The following is a 27,875-nucleotide window of genomic DNA, read 5'->3' as shown; positions in this document are numbered from 1 at the left end:
GCCATTCAAACCTTTGAAGGCTAACCAGACTTTGAAATGCACCAATAGGTGTTGAGAACTCTGCTATTGTGGTGCAGATCACTGCACACACAGAGCGGCTTACACCAGCCAGGAATCGTATTGTGAATTCCTAACAGGCACAAACAAACGTAAATAAAGTCGTAATCCTAAATTTACAAACAATTTACCTTTCTGAATAGCACCTCTTTTGATTAAGTGAGTGTTTCCTCTGTTTGCATGCATATGTTCCTCACCAGTAAATGGTAGGCCATATAAAACAATATTCATTGCACTTTGTCCCACCACTCCTATATTGTGCAGCCCCTGTGGATTATGAGTGTGAACACCAAATAAATGTTTGGAAAACAAGGTCTTACCTGAAGAGGCAAGAATATAAGATAAGCAGCAACTCCAAGAAGGCCAGTGGGGCCAAGAATTACATAGGAAAAAATTGAGCAAATAATGAGGAAAACCGGCGTGCTGAAGGCCAACGGGCCTAACAAAGCAGCGTCAAACAAGCGATGACCATCATTGCAGAGCAAATTCATTACCTGGAAAAAATTGAGAAGAATGGGTGATAGTGTACACTTCCTTTGCAGGTTGTATAGTCTTTGGTCAGATGAGTAGCCTTCAAAAAATTATGATATCATGAATTAAAATAATGCTGCATGTAACTCATAGTGCTATCGTTAGGGCTCAGGTCAATTATATGCAAGTGAGTATAATAGTATAATAGGGGCAGAAGCATAACAACACTAAAGACCTAATACCAACAAGCTGATAACGACTGATTTAAGTGATGCTGATGTTGCAACCATGATTTTAACCAGGTAGAACTGAGCCAGCTGGCAAGTGAAGCCCATTCTGAGTTTGTACATGTTGGAACAGTGCAAAATGCTCTTGCCACATTATTTGCCCATGCCCCCCCCCCCGGTCAAAACTTAGGTTTGTTAATTGTGCACCCCATACATGTCTAGAGGTATTTATTGGAAAGACAATTATCACCCAGGAGTGCCCAGGAATGGAAACTCTAAAAAAGGAGCTACATTCTCATTCATGTGTCACTCATTCAAATAGCTAGAATGTACATTTATACAATTACAATGCATACTTTTTCTCAATAAGTGTGAAATAGTCTGCCATTTGCCAGCATTTAATTCAAGGCTTAAAGACTTAAAAAGCTTGATACATCCTGAATGTTTTTTAGATATATATTGAGCTGACAAAGATCTAAAATGTTCCTCCACTCTTTCACAGTTTTCCTTTTTATAAGAAAGTGCCTGGAGTACATCCCTATAGGTTGATGATGTTTTGGTACCAGTTGTATAGCGCCTTTCTGTAGCGTAGTTTGAAACATTAGAGAATGTTAAATAAACTCCAATATCTGACAATACTGAATGACGTCCTGCACCCATTTATCTGTATTTACTGCCTACCATTTGTTGCAGAAGGTAAAGATGCTGCCTGATACAGGGTCCACTTTTTATGTTGTGCATTTCGTGGTATCCAGTGCCTGCAAATAGTCTGTGACTCCTGATGTCCTGTTCTTTCTGTTGGGCCTTAAACTTTTGCTGATGCCTTGAATAAGGCTGTTGTCCCTGCCTATAGGTATGTGGCTGTTGTTGATGTGACACGTAATCCTGGAAACACTGTGGAAGCTGGTACGCTGGTGGATATGGTGTGTACGTGTGTGTCCCTGTAATTTTGGTATGGGCCTCGGTACGACTGCATTCCACTTTTTCCTCAAAAAGACTGAGGGTTTAGTTGGCGCAGAGCTGCTAGAGACCTGGCTGTCTATGTATCTGATGTACTGCCTTGAAGCGCTTCATCCACGTGCTTACAAAATAGCCATACTCCATCAAATGACATGTATTAGAATTCATTTTGAACCACTGGCCAGAAAGCAGTGGCCCTCAGTCATCCTTTTATACTTAATACCGCTACTCGGCTGGTTGTCTCAGTCCAAATATTCGAGACGTCTATTGCTCAGTACAGATCATGCTTTTAGTCCCTTATGGAGGATAGCATTTACTTCTTGCTTTTGAACATCTGGCAGCAAGTTTAGATATGGAGCTATGTTGGATCACATCTGCCTGACTAGCTGTCTAAAATTGCCATGGGATTAGCAATCCTTATTGACACGCAGGTCATAGAGCAAAATCCTTTCCCCAACAGATCCATTATATAGCCTTGTTGATACGCTGGTGCTGTACAAGGTGCCATCTCCACTGTGCCACCTGCTTGATGATGGAATCTGCTATATGGTATCCCAGAGGCATACAGGTAAATTATCAGGGATTTTGTCAATTCATGGTACGACAGATGGCACTGTAACTGCTGTTTGTATTATTTTATGCGCTCTTGCTAGATGTGATCCACTATGTGAATTGCATTGACTGACTTTTTTGCTGGTTCCTTGAAGTCAAAGAGGTAACAATCAGTTTATTTTATTGTTATAGGTAACTCAACCCTGTTGGCAACCCTATCAAATGTTTTTAGGTTTGAAAGAGGTCAGATGTAAGCCTCCCATCCGTCGCCCCTTGCCAGGTCTTTTTAGTGTATCTCACCCCCTTCTACATCTGTATATTGATTGTCAGATGTGTCTACCTCGAGAGGGGGTTGAAGTACATCTACAAACTGTTGCACTTCTTGACGTTACATTTGAGGTGGATTCTGTTTGCCTTCATGTGAAATTCATGGTGCAGATGCCAGAGAGCCCAGATTTGCTAAGGAGGCACAGGTGTCGGTGCCTGTTGTGGCCAAGTCAGAAAAAGTGTGCAATAGTCTGCCATTATGTGCCTTAGATATTTAATAAGGTACACTGGTACCCGCATCATATGTCTTTGTTCATAGGTGTCATACATAAATACATAAGGGCCATAGTAGCAGTCATAGCATTCTCTGTCCTCGCAGTGTTAGGGAGTGAATTATGTCTCTGGTTGTTGCTCTGGGGAATGCACCTGTTCCTCTTCAGTGTTCTGGCATTTGATATTAACCTGCCCTAGAGTGTAAGCCACTCCAAAAGGATCATCAGACCTGATTCCTTCTCCATTTCCATTTTTAGAGGCTTTTGCTGGAGGGTGAAGAGGAATTTTGCTTGGAGAGGTATGCTCCGGACAGAATGGCATCATGTGCAGTGATGCTTCAGTGGTATAATAGCCAATGACGATGGTGGTTGTACCGTTGATGATTCAGTCATTAATGGGCAAGTCGCCAATGGATCCTCATGGACAGAACCCCTTTCGATGGGCTTGTAGTCACTGGTATGTTCGTGGATACTTCTTTCGTCTATGATGATTGTGTCACTGCCATCTCCACATATTGTTTTTCACCTTCAGAGGCATAGTCCGGTTTACCATCGCCAGTGGCATTATTTTCATATTTTTAGTCAGCTGAGATGACGGTGGAGGCATTGATGTTGTAGAATGCCTCTTCTTTCTCTTGAGAAGATGAACCTACTTACTTTTTAAGAGCTTTTGTGTGCTGTTTTTCCTCATGCTCTACAGAGGAACATTTCTTAGTCCTACTTTTAGCCCAGGAGGATTACCAAGCATCAAGATTTCTTTTTTCTCCTTTCTTTTCTCCAGAGTTAGAGGAACTAGCCTCAGATTCTTCCCCTCAAGAGGGTGTTCAGATGTGTTATTCATTAAATCTAACTGAGTAGTCTTTAGCCTTGGTAGATATAACAGGCACTTTACGTCTTCAATATGGCCACCATTGCATTAATTTCTTCTGGGGCATGGGTGATAGTGGCAGTGTGGGGCAAGGGGTTCTATTCAGTCTGTGCCTGTGTAGTGAAAGAGCCACTTTTGTGGTTGGGCACCCTATGATGACCTTCAACTACCACCAGTTTAACTGACTTTAGTGTGTTGTTATACCCTAGCCTGGATATATGAGACAGTCCTGCATACGCCTGCTTCTCTTCTTTCTTGTAATCTTGCAAGTTGTTATTAGAATTATGAGTGCTTACTATTGGCTTTGACATGGCCTCATTTCATCTTGTTTTCTGGCTTTGCCTTGCTGCTCACACGTAGCTGCAAAGTGGGGAGGGCAGGTTTTTGCTCTTCACTTGTATTTTTGCTCTTCACTGACCAGAGTGAACTGGATATTATCTGCAGAATGTGCAACTCTGCCTCGCAGTCAAAATACGAGAGCTTGGGCAGCCTCCGTCTTGGCCTTGACGCAGACGGGTACCATCCAGCTCGGTTTTTTCTAATGAGAAAGGGGCCAGGTTTTCTAGAAGCTTCGTCTTACGTTTAGTAATGATATTTAAGCTGGGAACTGTCGGGGGCCAGGTGGAAGTTCCCCACAGAATAGACGTATTGCTGTGGAGGTGACGGTACTTGAGTCCTGACTGAAACTCCTACCTGGGCTTTTGACGGGCTTCCCAAAGCTTGAGTTGGCAGGATGATGCAACTTCAGTCGGTGAGGTGTTCCTAACCATTTATATGTATATATTTTCTACTCTTTGCTATTTGTGTATATACTGCATTTTATTTTACTTCTTGATTTAAAAGTGTTTGATACCTGGGAATCTGCATTTATTGATATATTTGGCCTACCTTTTTAAACATTGCATTAATAAACTTGTGTGTGTTATTTTAAAAAGCACCTGAATTTGTCTTTTTGCCTCCAGAGTGGGAGTGCTGTACAAACGTGTATTTTTTACAGGTGCAGTGGTAAATTAGCCTCCCAGGTCAGAGTGCAGGGATTGGTTGTGTCCTTTTAGAGAAAAGCACACTCATTACATGCTCAAAAGTGTATATAATTTAAAGGTGCTTTGGTATATTTGCCTCCCAGGTGGGAGAGCAGGGTTTGGTGTGTCCTTTCTGAGAAAAGCACATTCATTACATCTTGGCGTCATTCTCACAGGATTCGAACGTTGAATTTAAAAGAGGAAAATGCTCTTTGAAATGCTTGCAGATTCCCAGATGTCAACTGAGTTATTTCAGGGGGAGCGGGTCTCTCTCAAAAAAGGAAAACAATTTGGTATTTCAGACAGAGACAGTGGTGTCATCTTGAATATATTGTTTAGCATGTATCGAAAATTTGAACACTTAGAACATGAATGTAGTGAGTTGAAAAGAGAGTTGGCTGATGTTCAATTCGAAAATAAGTTTTTGAAAACAGAATTAAGCATGTGCCAGGATCTGAAAGCATTTGCTTTGACCAGTGATGAGTCATATGTGGAGAATGTGAACTTAGAGAACGTGCCAGTTAACCTGCAGGCTTCACAGACGGTCTTAATTAATTATTTTGAGGAGGTTATTCAGCCATAAAGGAATGTAAAGGGAGATAAACAGACCAGTTTTTTATACTTGGCGATTGCTAGTTCCAGGTCTAAATCAGACATTGCAGTGAATGATGAATCTTGCTTTACATGGAAAAATGCTATTTTTAAAGAAGAAATGCAGCAATGAATTTTTGAATGTGCACAACAGACTGTGCAGAATGTTTCAAACATGTGGTCAATTCAGAAATGTGACAGTGTATCTTGTGTGCCAGTTCAGGAGCAGTGTGATATTTTTAGTAACTGTGAAGAACAGGGAAAGAAAAGAATGCTTTTAAAGTTGTGGAATGTAACATTTCTTAATGCTGGACAAATACAGATGCTTTTGTGTTTTTGCGCATTGAAAGACACTGGGCAGAGGGTAATAGAACACAATGTGATTTATCCATGGGAGCAAGGCAATGTTATTAAATGGTGTATGCCGACAGAAACTGTAGTTTTGCATAAACAGTTTGTGCAGGTCTCAATAGAAAGTCCAGGGGTGGAGTTTGAGACACAGAATTCCCCAATGAAGTGGCAGATTGTACTGCAAAGTGCAGCTACAGCTACTGTGGATGACAGAATATTTAATTCCCTTGCATATGAAAAGGCTAAAATCTTGGAGACAGAGGTGGTGACACACAATTCAGATTTGGTGTGCATAACTAAATACGAGCATCTAGGAGATAAAGACTATACAAACAGGTGGGCAGACAATGAAGGGATGAATATCCCCCTAGATTTCCTCAGATTTGTGATTCTAATGTGTCAGAATGCACAAGCCAGACCAGCCCCACAGAAGGTGAAGGGCGAGTTGATGAAAGGAAAATTACCAGAGCAGACAGAGCAGTCAGATTGCCTTGGGCTTCTGCCAATTGATAAAGGGAGCACGTATCCAGCAGTGAGTGGAGAAATAGTCAGGAAGGAGACTGCCCCAGCCCTTCTTAACCCCTTCCATGCTCATGACGGAACGGTTCCGTCATGAGCCACGGTTGAGCTGTGCTCATGACGGAACCGTTCCGTCATGAGCCCGCCCGCGCTCGAACCCTTCAGCACCGCGGCGGAATTCGCCCAGCGCTGAAGGGGTTAATGTGAAGGGAAAGGGAGAGTTTCCTCCAATACCAAGAATTCGGACGCTAAAGCGTGGGTAGAATTCTCAGACAATTCCCCAGAGCCAGCAGTGAACCGTGCAGACAAGAATGATAATATTGTACTTCAGAAATGCAAAACAGGGCCAGGAAAAACGTGCGCTTTTTGAAAAATGTTTCTTGCAACAAGAGTGATTTTAGGAGAGTAGGATCTGCACTTATGTTGCCCCCACTTTTTTCTGATGTTAACACTGGTTTCTGGCTATAGTCTGGCTGGGTCCCAGCTAATCAGGGCCCCTCTGTCCTCTCTAAACAACTTGGAGTACATATTAGATACACTAGTGATTGAATACTGTGGTACCTTATGATCCCCTAGTATATGGTACCTTAGGTACCAAGGGCATAGGTACTTCACAGGCCTACCAGGGGCTTAAGCATGTATTATGCCATCCCTGGGAAGCAGACTAAATCTGACACCACAGGCCTGCTACTGCAGCCTGGGTGAGGTAGTTTTAGCACTCCTCACTGTAGTATAGGTTCCTATATCTCACCATACACACACATATAAACCTATCAGTCACCCCTAAGGCAGGCCCTATCAATCCTGAGGGCAGGGTGCTTGGTTTACAATGTGAGGGGGTGCCTCTGCCTGAGCAGGGCCCCTCTGCAGCTGGCAGGGTCTATTCCCTGTGGCTGTTTGTGGATGCGGTTAAACCATATACTCTTAAGTGCATTATAAATGCTAACTTTGGAATGACTGCATCAAAACATGTCGTGTTTGGTGTCCATCAACTTGGAATCATACCCCCACATCAGTCCATGATGTGGGAGTATGATCCCACCCTTCTAGAGGGGACGACATTTGCCTACTGTGGTAACACTGTAGAAATCTGAAAGAGCCCTGGCATTACAAAATGGATGCCACCAGCACAGACACTGGGCTGCCCTCCTGCTGCTGACTGAAACTCGCAGTGGAGGAGGCCCAACAATAGGCATCCTGTCACAGGGAGGTGTCACCACCTTCCAGACAGGATTTAGTGTATTGGGGCTGGGTGGGTGCATTCCTAGAGTGATTTGAAGTCCTGCACTGGGGGAGCAGTATGCTCCTCTGTGCATATGCCAGCTCAAACCGGTTCAGGGGCTACCTGTCCCTGCTCTGGCGCAAAACTGGACAAAGGGAAGTGGGTGTAACTGTTGCAGGGATTCTGCTTATACACAGAACTATGCGTAGAACCCCAGGACCTCAGTGAGTTGTGGTGTACCAGAAACTCGCCTCAGAACCCAGTATCCGGCTAGCATAAGTGTCCCATTCGTTATCCGAGATTTAGCTCGGAGGTCCCAATGAAAAGACAACCCAGAACACGCGACTCAGTACATACTCAGGAATGGTGGGAATCGGAAATACCTGTTCGTATATTATTCTCACATCAGTCCACAACAAGAATCAACAGAGACACGGTGAAAATAAAAAGAGTTTATTTTTATAGACCACGTGTCCTAATATGCAGTACTTTGGCTAATACAAGCAGACAAATGATTAAAATCAAAACCATCAACATAGTTACAATTCCATAGAATATAAAAGGGGTGATCATGTTATAATGACAGTGGATACTACCACTTTCCCTTTACTAAGAAGCTAAGATTATTATTAGACTAACAGAAGGTCTCTTAGGCTTGATTAGGGGACCCCATACCTCAAAGATCAGCTTAGTGAAATCACATCACAGGAGCATCAGGAGTCTTCTCGCAGGAAGGCTCGTCTTCGGTCTGAATAATAAACATGATGTCCGTGATATTAAAAGCACCAACTTTCAGGTATGTGCAGCTGCTCGTGTGTTATGACTAAATAGTGGGTCGATCAACCTAGAGTGGAAAACATGCATTGTCTAACAACTCAGACTGTTTGTCACATCGTGTGCAGACCAAGGTCGCTTCGCAGAGCTCGGGATGGTAACAACAGATTGCTCTCGTGTGAGGCAAAACTCGAGTCAGCAGTTTGTTTAAGCAATAACATGTGAACGCAGTGTCGTGTGCAAAAGCAGCAAGATGGCATTCTAACTTCTGACGTGGTTACGCTAACTTAACAATGTATGTACGTATTAAGGGAGTCCTTACTACATGCCCCCTTGATCGAAGCACTACTTAGTATGCAAGAAAAGAGAGAACGCAGAGTTCAAGCGCGACAGAGCAGAACAAGGCGTATCCAATTTAAAAAAGAACTGGTCAGTTCAGGCAAAGTTCGAACAGGAAAAAACCAAAAAATGGAAAGAAAAAACAAAAAACCTCAAACGTGCCATGGGAGGTGAAAAATGAAAAAAAACGCCTCACCGGGCAGAAGTGCAGACGTACAGGGACAGTTCAAGACACGTGAGGAAAACACAGTGGACGAAAGTTCACTCAATCCATGAAAGTATATGCAGCATATGTGGCCACTGCTTCCAGCAGAAAATCATTGGCACGGCCACTGAAGGTTTCAGCCATCCAGTTAAGTAAAGAAAAGGAACATACGTGTTCTTCTATTAGCGGAGCCTCTAGCACCATCAGAGGGCAACCAGCGTGTACTTCCAAATAACTCATATCCAAGAAGTCATATGCCGCTTTCACGATGTCCCAATTACCCAGGATACCATGCGCCGCACCGCAGGCCATAATCCGAACACCAGAACAGGCAGACTCGTGAGACACTAAGGGCCTCATCAGTCGATCAAAATCCGGGTCCGGAGACACCATGTTGGTTAAGCACAAATCCATAGGCCATTCAAAGGGACAATCTAGGCAGTGGAAGACAGGTTGCACGCAGGTGAAGTAGGAATACCGGAAGGATAATCCATATGCCAGGCTCAAAGTCGCCAACGGCAGGACACCATAGTAATCAAGCATCCTGTCACGAAGAAGCTGCAGACGGGACAGGCTGTCGTGTGGCACAGAAAGAGCAGCCATTCCGCAAGATGAAAAGTAAAAGTAGCACACCTGCCACTAGAGCCAGAATTAACGGGACACCTCCAAAGACGCTGGAGAAAATAGAATGAAAAAATGCCGGAATCACACCAAAAATAGTTTGGAAAGAGGTCACGAGGCCCGAGCCCACAAGTTTAAAAAAATGAGCCAGGCCAGTCGTGGACGAGGCATTGAAAATTGTTTGGATCAAAGCTCCAAAATGCAGGGGGAGGTCAGTATTCAAAAGCGCCTGTACCTCGGTGCGCGTATTTGCTACGTGAAGGACAAATGTTTCCCGGGAGGAAGTCAATGGCACCTCCTTTTGGGACAATAGCGCTCTTATTCTGCTCATCTTGTCGAACTCTGCTTTCAAGGTTGGAATTGAAGGCCAGATAGAAGCATCCAGCCTCCCATGCGGGGGTGGAAACAGGACGTTATTGCAGCAAACAACCCTCTGTGTTACAGTTACTATATACGGGATCCCTACTAACATCCCGCAGCAAGCTTCATTGTTTAAAATTAAATAACTACCGTTTGCAAGCAGCGTGAAAGAAGGCGTAATCACTGGTACCGGGATACCTTTGAGGACGCAGGCCAAATTCGGAGCGTGTACATTACAAGCACCGTGCAATTGAATGTGCCTACACACAACAGAATGATCAGGTGACGTTGTACATTCTTCACCCTTCAGATAAACCTCAGTACCGTCCCTTGTACATCTATACGTAAAGGGGAGGGACCAGACTTCATGTATGAAAGCGGTACCCAGCTGTTCATATCTACCCAGAGCATAGTGTTTCATACAAGAGGTAAACTTAAAAAGCGCAAACGGTAGACTTATCAATCCGTGTAAGAGCCACACAGCGGAATCGACTTCCGCAACAGAAAAAGGTAACGGCTCCAATTTCTCAATATGGAGCAAGGAATATGTAGCATCCTTCATGGACATGAACTGCTGTTTGTCAGTAAGGTTAAAGGGAAGAAATAACGATGTTGTATTCAGATAGTCCCAAGGGACCTTCCCTGCCTTCAATGTTTGTAATGTCCATGCAAACTGCATAACAGAACGCAACTGGTTTTGACCATGATACAACACAGACATATCATCCTGCACAATATCCACAATTGAAGAAACAATATTATCTAATTTATAAATGCGAGAAGAAAGAGTGTTAATGCTGTTATCAATAACTGCTAATACTTTTTCCATATTAGCCTGATCAATAGCTCTCAATCTTGAAGCTGCCTCAATTTGCGACAGTTTCCATACTTCGTTGTAAATAGCATACGCCCATCTCTTGGATCTGCCACCCACAGGACCTTTAACAAAATCATTCAAATCTATTTTGTCATGTAACTTTGATAAATGAACTTTGACAGATGCCAAGGTGGAATGTCGCAGCCAGGACTGACATAATTTCCCTACAGAGTATGTAGTTACTGTATGTGACGACTCAAACCGGGGGTCCACGCGATCTTGAGTATACCCCGGTTTCAGTCCTAGAAAACGACGTTGACAGGTATCAGAACTGCTCTGCCAAATTAACCATCCCTCACCATTAAATTTCGAAATATTGAAAGACGAATTGGAAACCAATAACTGCAAAGCAGGAAGGGACAGATCTGTGTGATTATACCAATTTGGGTAAGCACCCAGATCCGGCACAGAAGGCGAATTTAGTTTTTTAGAAGTGGCCAATCCGAAACAGGTGGTTTGGAAGATGGTTGCATTTAAAAACAACATATGATTTGGTACTAGACAGGCACGGTGTAAAGCTTCAGTTCCCTGAACGTGCCACGGTTCGGAACCCCAAACCGACTTAAGATCAATAGTAGCCTTCCATAGATCATAACCTTTGATTGACAACTCATCCATAAAGGACTTAGAATATAGCAATTTGGTGTGTGTCAGTCTAACCTTGGAGGCAGACTCGGGCTTAACTTTAAAATAAAAGGAAGCCGGGGCTGAAACACCGAAATCAGTAAAATAAGTAAACTTATCAACTAATGTATGTGAACTGCCAAACGAGGGGGTGGGACAATGTTCCCACTGGGTAAAATTTACAAAATTTCTAAACGAATTCGATTTATGCAGGAAGTGATTGCCATAATGTTGAAAACAATACTGTTCCGCATAATTAGCCGCATTTTCATACAAATCCTCAGCATCAAAGGCGGCATAATATTTCAAATCTGAAAACAGTGCTTCAATGGCGTGTACATCCCAGTCATCAGAACGTATGTTTTGTTTAACTACATCACCCATAGAAACACGAAATACATTAGGCACATTAATGACCTCTGTAGGCCCATGAATTTGAAATTTAACTGCATCCCATGCGATTCCATCCATGACGGGCCAGGCAGTAATATTCACAAAAGTCTGGTCCCTTTTCATGATGTGGGATGAGGAGTGGGGGGCCAAAGTTCCATTGATAAGTCTAATTGTCGATCTCTCTTTGAGATAATGGCCATCCACCAGACGGAAGAAAACTACAACAAATCCAATGGACATAAACAAAAAAATACCAAAAAGCATCAACCAGATGTATGTCCAAGGAGCTATCAAAAAATGTTTCTTAAACCAGCTCACAAAAACAGCAATGTTTGATGGGGGAGTTGAGGGCAAAGAGTTAGTGTCAAAGGAAAAACGGGACTGGCCAAGTGCTGTAGATTGTAAAACAGGCGAAGGTCCACGTGTAGGATAAGCGTACTCAGTCTCATCGGGCAAACCACCTGCCGGTGATATCAGCAAGGGATCAGTAACTGAATGCATCTCGATTCCAACATCAGACAAGGTGGTAGAAGCAGGAACCATCATTGAATTTCTTTGCATTGTCTGGCATGAAACTGCCGGAGTCATACTAAGAAGTATCGGCCACTCGCTGAAGTTTGACATTGTCAATAGAGATGTACCTGTTTTCTTTGCGACCAGGAAGTGGAGGTAAAATGACTGTTCTTGTACCCTGCACTCCAAGCACTGGAACTGGTGCACGATAAGAGGGGCCGAACTCCTTCTTGTTCTCCACCTTCTCACGGACCAGATCACCAACTCGGGGTAGCCAGCCGACTACCGGAATCTGAACCTCAGCTTCAGACGTGGAGGGCAAATGTTCTTTTGAAAGAGAGTCTCTGGCTTCTTGTAGAGTCTGCAAAACAGCACAGTGATCATCTACGTCAAAGGGTGCGGTCGACGCCGCAATGTCTAGACCATCAAGGTCCGGAACAAACATTCTGATTCCGAAGAGCATCATGTACGGGGTCCGCCCACCCAGAGACCTTCTAGGGAGATTATTTAGTGCACGTTGGACGTTATACAAATGGGCCAGCCAGTTCCGGCCTGTGCCTAAAACACGTGCTGTCAATGATTGCTTTAAGTCACGGTTCATTCGCTCCACCACACTATTACCCTCAGGTCAGTAGGGAGACGAAAATTTGACTAGGACCCCCAAATTTTTCATAGCCTCCTTGTAAGCCTTAGAGGCGAACGCAGGGCCCTGATCAGAATGGAAGGTACCACACGCAAAAGTTCCCACAAAGACACGCAAATCCCTGATGACAGTCCGCGAGTCAGCACTCCTTTGTGGCCATACCCATAGAAAACGTGTGCACGAATCCACTGCAACCAAGATGTACTTGTACGCAGTATCAGAAGAAAAAGGACCGCAGTGATCTAAATAAACACAACCAAATGGCTTATTAGAGATGTACAGCTGTGTCTGTGGTGGGCGCGCAACAGTAGAAGGTTTAATCTGTTGGCAAATGTCACAATCAAGAACATAAGCGCACGCTTGTTTATATAAACCAAACCACCAGTAACGTTGTTGTAGCAGAGATATTGTAGCTGACACACCGGCGTGGGCTGACGCCAACCCCTCGTGCGCAGCCAAGATCAGTGCTGGTCTGCAGTCCGCGTTGGGAATTATTCTATCACCAACGTCGTTAATCCTCACTAATGGGACGTTATCAGGACTTAAATGATAAATATACCGAGAGGGAAAACCCTTCGGGTAATCTCCTCCCTTCTCAGTAGCAGCAATAGCTGCCAAGATGTCATCATCAATCTTACTTTTGGATCTTGTAACTGCTGCCACTAAGTATGTAGCCACTGCTGTTTTCGCTGCCTCGTCAGCTAAGCTGTTGCCGACAGCATGGACACCAAGCCGCTGGTGACCAAGAGTGTGAATAACACTTACGAGAGGGAGACGTTCTTTAAAGTCTGCCACTCGAACCCAAAGCGTTTTATGCTTAATTGTGCTACCTTTAGTGTCGCGGTAATCATTCTGAGACCAGAAGTGTAAATTGTCATTGTAGGACTGGACACAGTAGAAGGAGTCACTCACTATAAGAGTAGTGACTCGGGGATCAGCAAACTCCAGTGCAAGCACCAGAGCCCGGAGCTCCGCCAATTGCGCGGTACAATCACCCAATGACTGCGTATGCACTGCATCAGATTGGAATTCACCATTTACGAATGTACCTACGACAATTGCGCAAGCCGCAGAATAAGCGTGCTTCGATCCAATTGCGGGTTGCGCAGACCCGTCAGTGTATATGACACAATGGTATTCTTCGAGCGGGCGCAAAGACAGAGGTGCCGGATGAACGAATTCATACTGCAAGTACTCTTGAGTCTGTAATGAGGCATCAAAGATGTAAGTGACGTCTGGCGACGTCAGTGTTGTAGCCCATTGTATCCACCGTGGATGCAAAACTTTAGAATTGGGTACACTTGCTTTAGTCACTGCCTCTAAAGCAGGATATGGAGTTACAACCAGAATCTGTTTCCCATGCGACAGTGCGCGTTCCTTAAGGATCGCCATCTGCACAGCAGTCAGAACTTTTTCGACCGTGGAAAAACGTAATTCAGCAGAGGTGTACAAGTGGGATTTGTACGCAATGGGGACTGTGTCGCCCTCATTAAACGTCAAATACGTGAACCCCACGGCGCCCGGTACTATTCTGATTACCAGGTTAGTGCGGTTATCACGTGTCAGCAAGTATTGTGAAGCAAGAAGGTCAGCCTGTAAAGACTGTAAAATTGCAGAGTGTTCTAGCTGCCAGCTAGATTTCGAAAACGAAGGCTGTACCAAGGCGTAAAGCGGCTTGATACGCTGGGCATAATCAGGAATGTACGTACGGCCGAAATTCAGAAAACCCAGCAGAGATTGTAATTTCTTCAGTGTCGTAGGAGCACTTAAGCATGCACACTTTTCCAGAAAGTGGGGGGCTAACCCCTTACCTTCATTGTTGAGCTCGTAGCCCAAAAACAACACCGTATATTCTGCGATGTGTGACTTCGCAAAATTGAAGTTGTAGCCATAGTCCGCAAAACTCACGATAATATTGTCAAACCGAGACAGATGCGGCATCAGCTCATCATCCGTAAGATAGATATCGTCAACATAGGAGTATGCTTCGGGGTCTATTCTTTCCAAAAGAGAAACCACGCGAGCAGAAAAGACGCCAGGGCTATTTTTGTAACCCATGGCTAATCTTGTAAACTGTTTTTGTTTTCCGCCTGAAGTAAACGCTGTCCACTGGCTACTCAGTGTGGACAGGTTGTGGCTAAAAAAGCCATTGGAAATGTCAAGTGTCGTTTTAAATCTTTTACGCACGAGACTGTCGACCAAAGCCGAGCTATGTGTATTTTGTACCACGCAGGTCCGGCAATGGGAGTTTAGGTGCCGGTAATCCAAAACTAAACGGTACGAGCCGTCAGGCTTCGTTACAGTGAATAAAGGGTTATTCATAGGGGACACACATGTTTCAATAACACCCTGATATTCCAATTGTTCAAGGATTGCCACGACGTGGGGTCTAGCTTCACGACGCATGGGATATTGAGGTTGAGGCTGGGGCATAGACCGCAATGGAATCTCATGGCAGGGGGACAATCTGTCCCATCCCACCTGAGTACGATACACCGCCGGCGCAAGCGCCCACTCCTCAGCATACACTTCAGCTTGGTCCTTAGGCACTGTGTGCGCAAAGGATGGGAGGATTACTTCCTCCCCTCTAGGAGCCTCTAAAATGAAAGCTGGGGGCCAATCTGCCTCCGCTAGGAGGATATCATAGGTGGTGGTCAGATTATCCCAAAAAATCCCTTTTATTGTACGTTGTATGTCACCCTCTATTAATAAGACTATTTCATAAAGTCTGTCAGGGGGAGCCACTCTGGTGTCAGCTGTTTCCACAGTAACCGATATATCAGTTGCTGTCACCGCCAGAAATGGACGCAGAGCTTGACGGACTATGGTAATTTCCGCTGCGCTGTCCAGGAGCGTCAGCGCCCATGTCCGGTTCCGAAGCTGTGTCCGCACTATCTGAGGCATACCTTGCCGTCAGAGCCGCCACTTTCTTCGTCTGAAACGGGGGTCTTTGTCGTGAAAATTCGTCCTGCTTGCCTTTACCCTCAGTCTGTCGGGGCTGGTCACGCTGTTGTGGAGCACCCCGACCTTTGCCACCGCCTCCGCCACCGGACTGTGTAGCCGATGTTTCCTGTGAAGAACGAGGAGAGCGCTGTTCAGAAACCTGAAATCTATCAGGAGACTTTATAGCAGAACGATCGCGCAGATCATAAGTGCGTTCACTACTAGACTGTACGGGAGAGGCAGGCCGAGAGCCCTGTTTCTGTTGCTGCTGCTTTCCCTGTTGTTTAACCTGCCATTTTTGTTTAGGAAAAAAGGGCCGTTCGTCCTTACCAGACGTTTCTGCCTTACCCTGCTGTTTTAGATCGGGATTCTTTATTACAGGCTTAACTCCTAAAGAGCTACGACCCAAATCCTGATATGCCTCTGCGATTATTTTCGCAAATTCCTGCGGTTTGTCCTCCTCAGCAACTCGTTTCAGTTCATTACGAACCTGGAAATGCAAAGCATCACCCTTCAGGTTACCAATTATCATGGTAGCAACCAGGTCAAATTGCCCGAGGAGCCGCATCCCTAACTCTATCGCAGACTCCGCACCATGGTTCTCTTGAACTCTTTTGATAACGGAGGGCAGCTGCAACATAGACGGAGTGCCAAAGCACTGCGCGTACGTCGCTGCAAAGACCTTGCCCCAATTTACACAATCATCTATGTGGGGGACCAAGTCTTTAGGCAAACTAATGGTGAGGATCCTGTGTTTCTCCACAGGAGTAGTATTTGGGTAAACCGCTTCTATTTGGTCAAATTTTTCAGCAAGCCAAAAGGGGAAATCATCCCTATTTTGGGGGCGCTTGCCCATAACAGAATTAACCATAACAGGACTAATGACCACCGCGTGATGATCAGTAGGCTGTCCCGCAACAGCAGGTGCCCCCGCCTGCATATTGCGCGACACATACTGCACTAACGCCCTATATACCGTAATGAGGGCAGTGTGCAGTACACGCAACTCAGCCACCGTCACCGTGAGGTAACGGGGATGAGGCGTAAATCCGGCTAGTACCGGCCAAGTGGCCCCTGCAATTGATAAAGGGCCCATTCTCGGCGGTATAACCACATGGGGAAGGGCGCCATTAAACCAAATATGGTGCTGCCAAGCAGATATTGGTATTTCCTGTGTCCTATACGGCGTATAGTTCGCCGGCACTGCAGCGGCAGTGTAAGAATGAAAGGTGTCATCATCCCCCACCGCTGGAATCGTCACCCAAGAGTAGAACAACTCATAGGGATGAGCCGCATCGGCTCCCACTACAAAAATGACGTTCATACCAGTGTCCGGTACCCCATACTGCGTCAAATGACGTTTCACAGCCGCACGGCTGTGCGCCGCAATCTCCACCGACATTAGGACAACACACACTTGAAACTATCAGTAGCACAAGGGTTCAATAACCTTTTTAATTATCAAGCTTGAAAGAACCTATATCAATAGACCTAGGTAGGTTTTAAATCCGTCAGACTTGTTATCCGGAAACAAGAATGAGGGTGTTGTGGACAAACGCGAGCACTACTAAGGCGTTTCAACTCATAGACCAAACGTTAGGTGCGCCATGTTGCAGGGATTCTGCTTATACACAGAACTATGCGTAGAACCCCAGGACCTCAGTGAGTTGTGGTGTACCAGAAACTCGCCTCAGAACCCAGAACCCAGTATCCGGCTAGCATAAGTGTCCCATTCGTTATCCGAGATTTAGCTCGGAGGTCCCAATGAAAAGACAACCCAGAACACGCGACTCAGTACATACTCAGGAATGGTGGGAATCGGAAATACCTGTTCGTATATTATTCTCACATCAGTCCACAACAAGAATCAACAGAGACACGGTGAAAATAAAAAGAGTTTATTTTTATAGACCACGTGTCCTAATATGCAGTACTTTGGCTAATACAAGCAGACAAATGATTAAAATCAAAACCATCAACATAGTTACAATTCCATAGAATATAAAAGGGGTGATCATGTTATAATGACAGTGGATACTACCACTTTCCCTTTACTAAGAAGCTAAGATTATTATTAGACTAACAGAAGGTCTCTTAGGCTTGATTAGGGGACCCCATACCTCAAAGATCAGCTTAGTGAAATCACATCACAGGAGCATCAGGAGTCTTCTCGCAGGAAGGCTCGTCTTCGGTCTGAATAATAAACATGATGTCCGTGATATTAAAAGCACCAACTTTCAGGTATGTGCAGCTGCTCGTGTGTTATGACTAAATAGTGGGTCGATCAACCTAGAGTGGAAAACATGCATTGTCTAACAACTCAGACTGTTTGTCACATCGTGTGCAGACCAAGGTTGCTTCGCAGAGCTCGGGATGGTAACAACAGATTGCTCTCGTGTGAGGCAAAACTCGAGTCAGCAGTTCGTTTAAGCAATAACATGTGAACGCAGTGTCGTGTGCAAAAGCAGCAAGATGGCATTCTAACTTCTGACGTGGTTACGCTAACTTAACAATGTATGTACGTATTAAGGGAGTCCTTACTACATAACCACGCCCTACCCTGACCCTCCCAGAGGAGTGGTCCTAGAGCTAGTCCCTCCCCTATCTTCAGTATAAGTTAGGAAACCTTGCCATTGCAAAGTAGATAACACTGGACGACACTTTACAAGAAGAATTCTGGTCCTTCAACGTTCCACTCCCTTTGGAAGAGGAAAGAATCTCCCTTGGAGTCAAGGAGTGACTCCCCTCCTTGGCAGGCACCAAAAACTTGAATCAACGGTCGCAAACTTTCCCGCTCCCGCCGAAGTCCGAAGTCCCTGCAGCCCCAGAAGTGGATTTCCTGACTTCTCGATGGTCATTGTGAGTTCCCAGCAGAGCTGAGGTGAGTGGACCCCACGAGTGATGAGGAAGAGCAATACCCAGGTACCGTGCACTATTGTCAAGTGCAACCCCTTCACGATGTTCTATGAATTTCTGCTTTAGACCATTTGTGGCCCAAGCCTCCAGCAGGTTTTGCAGCAAAAATCAGAGGCATACCCCATCCCGAGTGACCGTGGGCTCCTGTGAAGCATTTCCTCAAGAGGTGTCTTCACGATCCCGATCCCTTGCCTGTTGGCTTGTGGGTCCCCCGAAGACTTTCTTATCAACTCAAAGGACTCCCCTGATTGCACCAGGCCTGCCCTCACTCACCTTTGGTGGGGGAGTCCCTCAGATCTTACTGGTCTGCACCACTGACTAAATTCACTTTCCACAAGACTTGCTGTTGCCAAGGCTTGTTGGCTCTAATCCAGTTGTCGACACCACAGTCAGCTGCAGACGTTGTGGAACACTCCAAATCCAGCTGCTGGTCATCGTCGATCGCTCCTGGACCTCGTGAGCGAAGAGTCAAAACACCCTTGATCACCTGAAATCACCCGACTTCCGAGGGCATCCATCTTCCTGGCCCCGGGTCACTGGCAAGTGACTGTGAACACTGTCCCTTCAATTTTCAGGTCATCTACATCTTGAATCCAGCCTTGGATTCCACCGGACACTTCTTCAGTCTTCGCAAGCAGCAAATCTTCTTTGGCTTCCATAGAAAACAGCAACGTGACCCGACACCAAAAGACACCTATGCACCCGGCCTCCCTGGGTGAGGTAACGCGTGCACTCCGGTGCCCCAGTGTGTGTTGGCCCTCGAATGACTTACCTTGTAAGTGGCTTGCTGTTAGACTTCCTCGAAGTACCCTAAAACTTTAAAAATCCAACCGCGACTTGCTCCATTGAAATCAATAGGGAACCCGTGGCTGTGTTCTCACACTGCACATGTCTCCTGTGGATCTGTTACTTACCTGCTTTTACCACATTAGTGAAGCCCCAGCGATTCTACAGGCCCTAGGCCTTGTCATTCTGCAAGTCGACTTTCCTAAACCTCTTTTTTAGTATATGGTCTGGTACGCCCCTAGGGCCCCAGCCATATTTGTGCTTAACTTATTGTGAAACGTTGATATTTGAATGTGTTCCTGACTTCTAATCTCATAAAGAGATTAATAGAGTGTGTCTAGAAATAAATACATATATATTTGATATATATACCTGTGTGGTGTCCTTTCATTTGGTAATTCAAGAGATTATAAGCTGCTTTACATTCCTCTGAGACGTAGCCTATAGGCTGCTCTCCACAGCTACCACTAGGATAGCTTTCTTTAAAAGGTTGTCTTAAACCGATCTACCATGTGAGTCGATTTGGTGCCAGGTCATCATACTGCGACGTGTTGGTGAGCCTGATATCGGTATATGTGTGCCCCGTATGGATGGGACCCCCTTTCCCCCCCTCCCCCCCTCAAACCTGGAGTGATCATCGGACAAAGCAAGCTGACGTCCTGTGGCTGAACGGATCAGATGCGGACCTACTTTGACAAGACCGATGAACTGTTTAGTGGAGATGAAGTTAAATGCGAAAGGGCTGTGTGTCTTTCACACAGAAGGGCTGTGTGTTTAAAGAAAAAACAGAACAACAAAAATGTGCTGCAATTGAAACTGTTTTATAAACATGAGGTTAAAACAAAATGCGAGAGGGCTGTGTGTCTTTCACACAGAAGGACTGTTTGTTTAAAAAGAGGGAGAACGACAAAGATGTGTTGCTATTGAAGAAAATGTTTTCTGAGTTAGAGACAAAAATAAAGGAACTGTTGATGTTGCTTTTATTTTTTTGCACTAAATATATAGGTTTGGCTGCTTCAACAGTAGAAGTTCCAGTATTAGCCATTTGAGACACTAAGGGCATTACTGAGTTCATATGCTTGATTTTATTTGATGCATTTATTTTGTATATCCATCAAACATTTATTCTTACTGAGTATCCAGATATGCATAAGCTATTTTGACATGCTTTAAAGTGAATATCACATACTTTTATGATTTCATAGTTTTATATTTGTGTCTTTCAGTTAAGAAATGCAGTGCTTCAATCATTGTTGTGTTTTTCAGTTATGAAATGCAGTCTTTCAATCATAGTTGTGTTTTTCAGTTATGAAATGCAGTGCTTCAGTTAAGACTTGCTTTGTAGTGATTATCACATGCTTTTATGATTTCAGTGTTTTTCAAACATAGTTGTGCTTTTAGTTGTGAAATGAGGTTTTTCAATCATAGTTGTGTTTTCAATTAAGAAACGTAATTTTTTAATAGCTTTTGTTCTTTCAGTTAAGAAATGTAGTTTTTGTGCTTTCAGTTAAGAATTGCAGTTTTTCACTCGTGGTGGTGTCTTTAGTTAAGAGATTCAGTTTTTGATATATGTAAATGGTGATAGTCGAAGGTCATGGGGTGTAATGTAGTGAAAGAGCCACTTTTGTGGTTGGGCACCTTATGATGACCTTTAACTACCACCATTTTAACTGACTTTAGTGTGTTATTATATACCCTAGCCTGGATATATGAGACGGTCCTGCATATGCCTGCTTCTCTTCTTTCTTGTAATCTTACTGTCTTTCAATGGGAGCTGTCACGGAGTAGAACAGTTTTGCCAAGAGCAGAAGGTGTGGGATGTGCATTTGAAGGCATGAGAAAGAAAGAGAGAGGTGGAATGTGCTTTTTGGTCTCGAAGTGCAGTGTTGTGGGCGGTGGTGCACACATGTGCTCGGTGTTGTGCATTGGTGAGAATTATTATGAGTTCTTACTATTGGCTTTGACAAGACTTCATGTCATCTTGCTTACTGACTTTACCTTGCTTCAAGCTCTTCTGCGTGCACAGTGGTGCTTGCAAGTTGTTATGAGAATTATGAGTGCTTACTATTGGCTTTGACATGGCCTCATTTCATCTTGTTTTCTGACCTTGCCTAAGCAAGAGAGTGGAAGGTCACGGTTCCCCGGTCCATGGTGGAATGGAAAAATGACAGGTCACTGTATTGGTTTGGAGATAGGGGTGCATAAGGCTCATGCTGCCCATAAAATAACCAGAAGATATGACAGGCATGGGCGGATTACAGGAGCATCAGGTTGAAACCCTTCTGCTCTGAACGACAACTGGTGAAATGATTACATTTGTCTGTTTATGGGATAAAATGGGGTCAGAAGGGAATGGACCAGGTGATCTAGTTACTGGACATACTCTATACCATATTGCTAGAATGCGGGGGTGAAATGTGCAGGGTTTTGCTTTTATTTCGGCATTCTTATTTACGCTCAGGTTTCTCTCTTTGTTGGACTCTCGGGCTGTGTATACCTTGTAAAATCAATAAAATTTGATTTAAAAAAAGAAAATGGGATATCCAAATAGTACTGTGGTAGAGAAACGAAGCGTCAGAATTGCTGTATGCTCATGTTTGAGGGCATGTCAAAGATCATGTCTTTGAATCCAAAAAAACTGAATGATTTGACTCCCCATGAAAAAAGGGATTGAGCTTAAATCCCAATGTCTGGCCTTCAAAGCTTTACATGGCTTAGGGACGCATTTTCTGAGGACGCCCCTGAAATAGTATGCGCCGGCCAGAAGCTTAAGATCAGCCGATACAAAACTTTTGCAGACACCTAAGTATAAGAAGGCCCACAGAAACTCAGTTGATAATATTTAAATCTGGTTTGCAACCCTTTGGTACAGTTGCTCAATGCTTCCCAACTCATTAAGTCTAAGCCCACCTTAAGATCTGCCCAATAACATATACCCCTGATTTCAAAGGCTGACTTAGATGATCCCTCAAACATTCCGGGGTACCTGGAGAGACCCAAATCGGTGCCCATGATGAAAAATATGGGACTCTCAATGTTTTCCGCACATACATTCACGTATTTAATGCAGACTTCAAAAATCTTGAGCCTCACCTTTTTAAAGAACTTTGGGATTCCGTATTTGAAAAAAAACTGAGTTTGACCTTGTGGAATATCAACTAACATTGCCTCAAAAAGTAAGCCGATCATTGCGCATTCTTATACTGGTTTTGACTGGTTTGAACTGGTTTGAACTGGTTTTGACCGGTTTCAACAGGGTTGGACTGGTTTAAACTGGGTTCGGACTGGTTTAAACTGGATTCGGACTGGTTTGAACTGGTTTGAACTGGTTTGGATTAGTTTAAACTAGTTGTGACTGGTTTTGGACTGGTTTTTGATTGGTTTGAACTAGTTTTGAATGTTTTTTTAACGTTTTTGAACTGGTTTATGACTGGTTGGAACTGGTTGGAACTGGTTTTGGCTGGTTTAAACTGGTTTTTGGACTGGTTTTTTACTGGTTTGAACTGGTTATGACTGGTTTAAACTGGTTTTGACTGATTTTGGACTGGTTTGAACTGGTTTTGACGGGACAGCAGTTTGTGGTTTTCAATACTACGATATCAGAGAGTTCAGGACTGAGGGCCATTAAAAGAGCGCCTGTCAATATTCATATTTCTTACTGCGTTTTTCTGAACTGCTGACTTTTGGTTAGGCCGGCACTTTCTGTCCACTCTGGACATGTGCAATTCATTGCAAAAATATTTTTTCATACTTGGAAAATGCATGGGATTTGCTTACTTTCACGCAGGCATTCTCTTCAATCTCTTACTAGGAAGCCTACGTGTCTGGGCAAATATACTCATTTCCTGTTTTTGGCTGTGAGAACGAAAGTGTTGCAGATTTGTCCCCTTTTAGTTTGATTTAATGTCTAGTTGTACGTCAGACCAAACAGACAATAAATCTTCTTGCCCTTGACAAAAGTCAACAGGTCCCGGCCGGGCAATATGAATTCCTCAGGCCTGCTGCGTGGGTATTGATGCAGCAGATATGAAGTCATATTATCAAGAGTCGCAGCGTCTGGTCATTAATTACTGGTGGTTAGATATCCAGGCCAATCTCAGCTATGCGTCTGAAAAAAGTGCGATAAATGGGAAGCTGACAGTTGACACTGCTGTAGCAGGGACACCTGCTGCCTCAGGTGGCTTCATGGAGGGTTTCAAGGGATGGGAATTGATCGCGATCTCTACTCTAGGAGACATCATGAGCGGGAGAGTCCAAGTCCTTTCAGAACCAGCAGGCAGAATACCAACTCCATAGTAACCTGTTTCATTGCCACCTTCAGCTCCGCCATGCACTGACCCCATTTTGTTGTCCCGTCTGACCTTCCTGAATTTAACCTTTTGAAGGGCAAACCTATTATGGGGGATCTGGTCGACAACCATATTGCAAAGATTTGCCAGACGCTCTGAAATGTTCATTGCTCTCCGATGGGCTTGGAGGCTGTTGTAGGGGCTCTGGAGGACGAGGATTGGACCAAGGCTCTGGGGGGCACCTAGGGTTGTGGACATATTAGCCAGACTTGGAATGATCCACCTTAAATATCTCCATAGGGTATATCTCACCCATCACCGGCTGTTGCAAATAGGGGAGATAGTCTCCCTGACATGTCTCGGCTATGATGTAAGGGTGGCACATATTTGCATAAGGAATGGGGCTGTCTTGCCTTGGATTGGTTCTGGCGCAGTGTGGCATCCTGTTTGGGTGAGGTCTTAAACTGGATAATCCTAATGGACCTGAACCTCACGCTCCTTCACATCACATATGCATGGGGAGGTAATCAATATAAGCTTTCCATATTGTTCCTGGGTCTAACTCTGACGAAACAACACATAGCAAGAGAGTGGAAGGTCACGGCTCCCCGGTCCATGGTGGAATGGAAAAATGACAGATCACTGTATGGGTTTGGAGATAGGGGTGCATAAGGCTCATACTGCCCACAAAATAACCAGAAGATATGACAGGCGTGGGCGGATTACAGGAGCATCATGTTGGAACCCTTCTGCTCTGAACGACAACTGTTGAAATGATTAATGAAAGAATATTTATTATTGTATCAATTAACAAAAATTGTTACAAAGATTCTCCTATATAATATCCTCAAAACTTACTTTCTACAATAGACATCATTAACTACTACAAATTTGATGTACTACATTCAGTAAAATAAATCCTACAAATACAGATCATAGATTATAAAAACACTAAAACCCATGTATCAATTTATAAAAAAGTACAGGGAATAAAAAGTGCAAGATGGGTAGGCACCGCTCTCTTTTTTTTTAAACCGGGGACTTTTCCCCTGGGCAGAAACTTCACAAAACAGGCAAATTCATATAAAATTTCAACATAGAGAGGCATTCAAAGACCTATTTTGGAACAGAGATTTCCACTAAGTGCGAAGTAGATACATCTTGTCACAGCATACAAATCAAAGTCTGGGCGTGCCCAAAGTGCAGTCCTAAAATTCTAAAGTGCAAGGTGCGTTACTTAAATGTTCTTTAACTTTGTGTGTAAATTTAGCAAACCTAGCCAGTTCCATTGGTGTCTCCAGGCTAAACAAGAGTTTCATGGCATCCTTGCAATTACGTGTCCCATATTTTAAAAACAATGGTCTTAGTAAAATGCGACGTATGTGTGTTAGGCAATGGCATATGCAGACCAGATGAACCATGGATTCTGCATATTGGTGACATAGTCTGCAGGTGGTAATTGCCTCTATGGATTTCCAGCGCCTGTTGATATCTTTTATCGGCAAGGCCATAAGCCTCGCTGTTAAAATTTGCTTTAAAATTGTCTTATTTAATGCAGCATCAAGGTATGGTTGCCATTGCCAATCTTCATAGGAGCTTACAAGTATCCCAATATTACTTTTAAAACTATTCAACTCCTTCATGTCTTCTTCTCTGGATAGTGCTCTAACTTGATTTTTCAATATAGATTTTAGTGTACCAGGTTGATAGATCATATCCTGCAATTTGGTCATGTCAAGCTGTAATGCAGTGCAGGTAGTTTTCAGGTCATTGCTCCATGAATTGTTGGCTTTCATAAAAATCATTTTCAGGATTGACTTCATAGTATTTGGAGGGGCCGCACAAACCCCTCGGTGATATAACACGAACGTTGCCCAATGTTTGTAGTTTTGCTTGTTCAGCCCAAATTCCAGTCACACCAAGATGTTACGTGTGTGTGCTGGTATCTGGAAAATTAGCTTGTAGGCTCGACAGTTGATGTGTTCAAGACTATTAACAAAAGCCGCAGGAAATGCTAACTGGCCATATGTAATTGAGGGAAGCAGCTTGGCCCTTATAACTCTTCTAATAGATTTAGTTGTCGGCCTATTTAGTTTGGCATTAAGCTTGCACAAGGCAAACGTCACTGCCTTGGCCTTTGTTTCGGCTGAAGCCAGGTAAGCTGTTGATTTCCCATTATTCATCAGCCAGACCCCTAAGTAATTATATTTGGATACTGTTGTTATCTTCAAGATGCCCAACCTCCAATGTTGTCCGAGTTTGTTGGCATACTTTCCGAATATAATTACCTTTGTTTTTCCTGCATTTGCTCTTAGGTCATTCTTATTGTTGTAAAGATTTAATGGATCCAATAGTCTTTGCATGTCTACTTTTGTGTGATCTAATAGCACCATATCGTCTGCATATTGTATTAAAAATAATCAGTTTGAGCCAATTTTCGGAGATAGAAGATTTGCATTGAGGATTGTTTTGGCAAGGTCTGCTGTGTACAAGTTAAAAAGCAAAGGTGCCAATACGCAACCTTGTTTTAGACCACGGTCTGTGGGGATCTTTTTAGTAGCAGAATTCATTGAAGTTTTCACCCGTACCCAAGTTCCAGTATAAAGGCTAATTATTGCCTTTAAAAGGGTCTCTGGTATCCCCCAACCTTGTAGTTTCCGCCACAACAGACTCCGATTGACTCCGTCGAAGGCCGCGGAGTAGTCCACGAAACATGCAAATAGAGGGAGAGACTTTTTCTGTGTAGTCTGTTCTATCATGTAAGCATGGGCTAAAATATTATCCATTGTGGACGCTCCTGGCCTAAAGCCATTTTGACAGCTTGGTAGGATTTCATTTTCATCAGCCCACGTCTGCAGGTCTTGTAGAAGGAGACTAGCATAACCTTTAGCCTCAATATCTAAAAGGGCTATCAACCTGTAGTTTGAGGGGTCCCCGGTATTGCCCTTTTTATGGATAGGTTGTAGTAAACATCCTTTCTAAGTCTTTGGAATTGTTGAATTTGCCAGAGAATGCTAGTAGAGCGGCGTGAGTATGCTACTCCAGAAGTCGCGGTCTTCTTTAAACAATTGCCCTGGTAACCCGTTAGGGCCTGGTGCCCCATCCTTTCTAATATTTTTTTTAATTGTCGTCACGCGTTTCCCTACGACCAGGGCTTCTGGAGGTATCTCCGTATTTGATGCGTTCCTTACCACTGCCGATCCGGATTTGTCTTCTGCGGCTACTAGTGAAGTTTCGGGCAGAGCGGTGATGGAAGAGAGCTCTTAGTTGCCTGCAGATGTAAGATTTTGTGCGTCACAATATAAATGTTGTTACATAGGTTATCCATATGTCACCAGCAACCACATTGCACCTGTCTTGGCCATGACCAGAGAGCTTGTTAATGTATGCCCAGAACTCAGCCTGTTTATTTGGATTTAGCAAAGAAAAGACATGTAGCCACTCCGAGTCTTGTTGTTTTCTTTTATTGTCCCACACGTTTTTCCTATGGATTTTCTTTGCTAGGAGTTGGTTTTGATAGGTTTCACATTTTCCATTTTGCTTATGGATCCGTGTGGCTGTTCTGAGCGACCTCTTACTTTGCTCCACATTTTCGCATCGTGGATGAAATTGGCGGCAAGACGTTTCTATAGAGACTGGAGAGTGTTTTTTACCTTTCAGAAGTTGGTATACCATAGTCATTCATTTAGTCCAATTCTCATTAATATTACCTGTCGTGAAATCTTCAGCAGTTCCAGGCCAATTATTTTTCCACCGTGTTAGGGCTGCTCGGTCTATTTTTGTCCACTTTAGTCTCCTTGGCACAACATATATTTCTTCTCCATTGGCATTACCCACGGAGATGATGGTTTGAAGGCGGGCCGTGTGTAGGATGATAGATATGGCAAGTGGGAGATGGTCACTAGTTGGGATAGGAAGTTTTTGAAATTCCGTCACTTGCCCATAGAGGCGACCACACGTAAAAATATAATCAATTGGTGATTTAGATAGCCCCTGTGTGTCTTTGTTGGAGGCCAATTTAATGCCATGGCACGTTTGTATTGATTTTAATATGTGTATATTTAAGAATTTATTCATCATCATTCCTGCTTTATCTGAGGGCAAAGCTTCGTCTTGTTTCATTCCAAGGTTTTTCGTATTAAAATCTCCGGCTATTATGATCCCACAGTTTGGTTGACTGTTCAGTAATTCCTCAAGGGTATCCACTAGCGTT

At 43.9% G+C, this 27,875-nt stretch overlaps 1 protein-coding gene across 2 annotated transcripts in view; it reads right to left on the bottom strand.

The window, feature by feature from the left end:
• LOC146776281 (ATP-binding cassette sub-family C member 12-like) overlaps positions 1–27,875 on the bottom strand; it is a 1,395,717-nt gene that overhangs the window by 959,904 nt on the left and 407,938 nt on the right. For both annotated transcript variants that reach the window (XM_085639684.1, XM_085639683.1), the window contains exon 7: positions 378–551. In XM_085639684.1, coding sequence (XP_085495810.1) covers positions 378–551 — 174 coding nt within the window. The remainder of the gene's footprint in view (positions 1–377; positions 552–27,875) is intronic.

The sequence above is a fragment of the Triturus cristatus genome, chromosome 12 (genome assembly GCF_964204655.1).
Source record: "Triturus cristatus chromosome 12, aTriCri1.1, whole genome shotgun sequence".
NCBI lineage: Eukaryota > Metazoa > Chordata > Amphibia > Caudata > Salamandridae > Triturus > Triturus cristatus.
The sequence above is the reverse complement of the archived record's forward strand: the minus strand, read 5'-3'. Positions and strand labels throughout refer to the sequence as shown.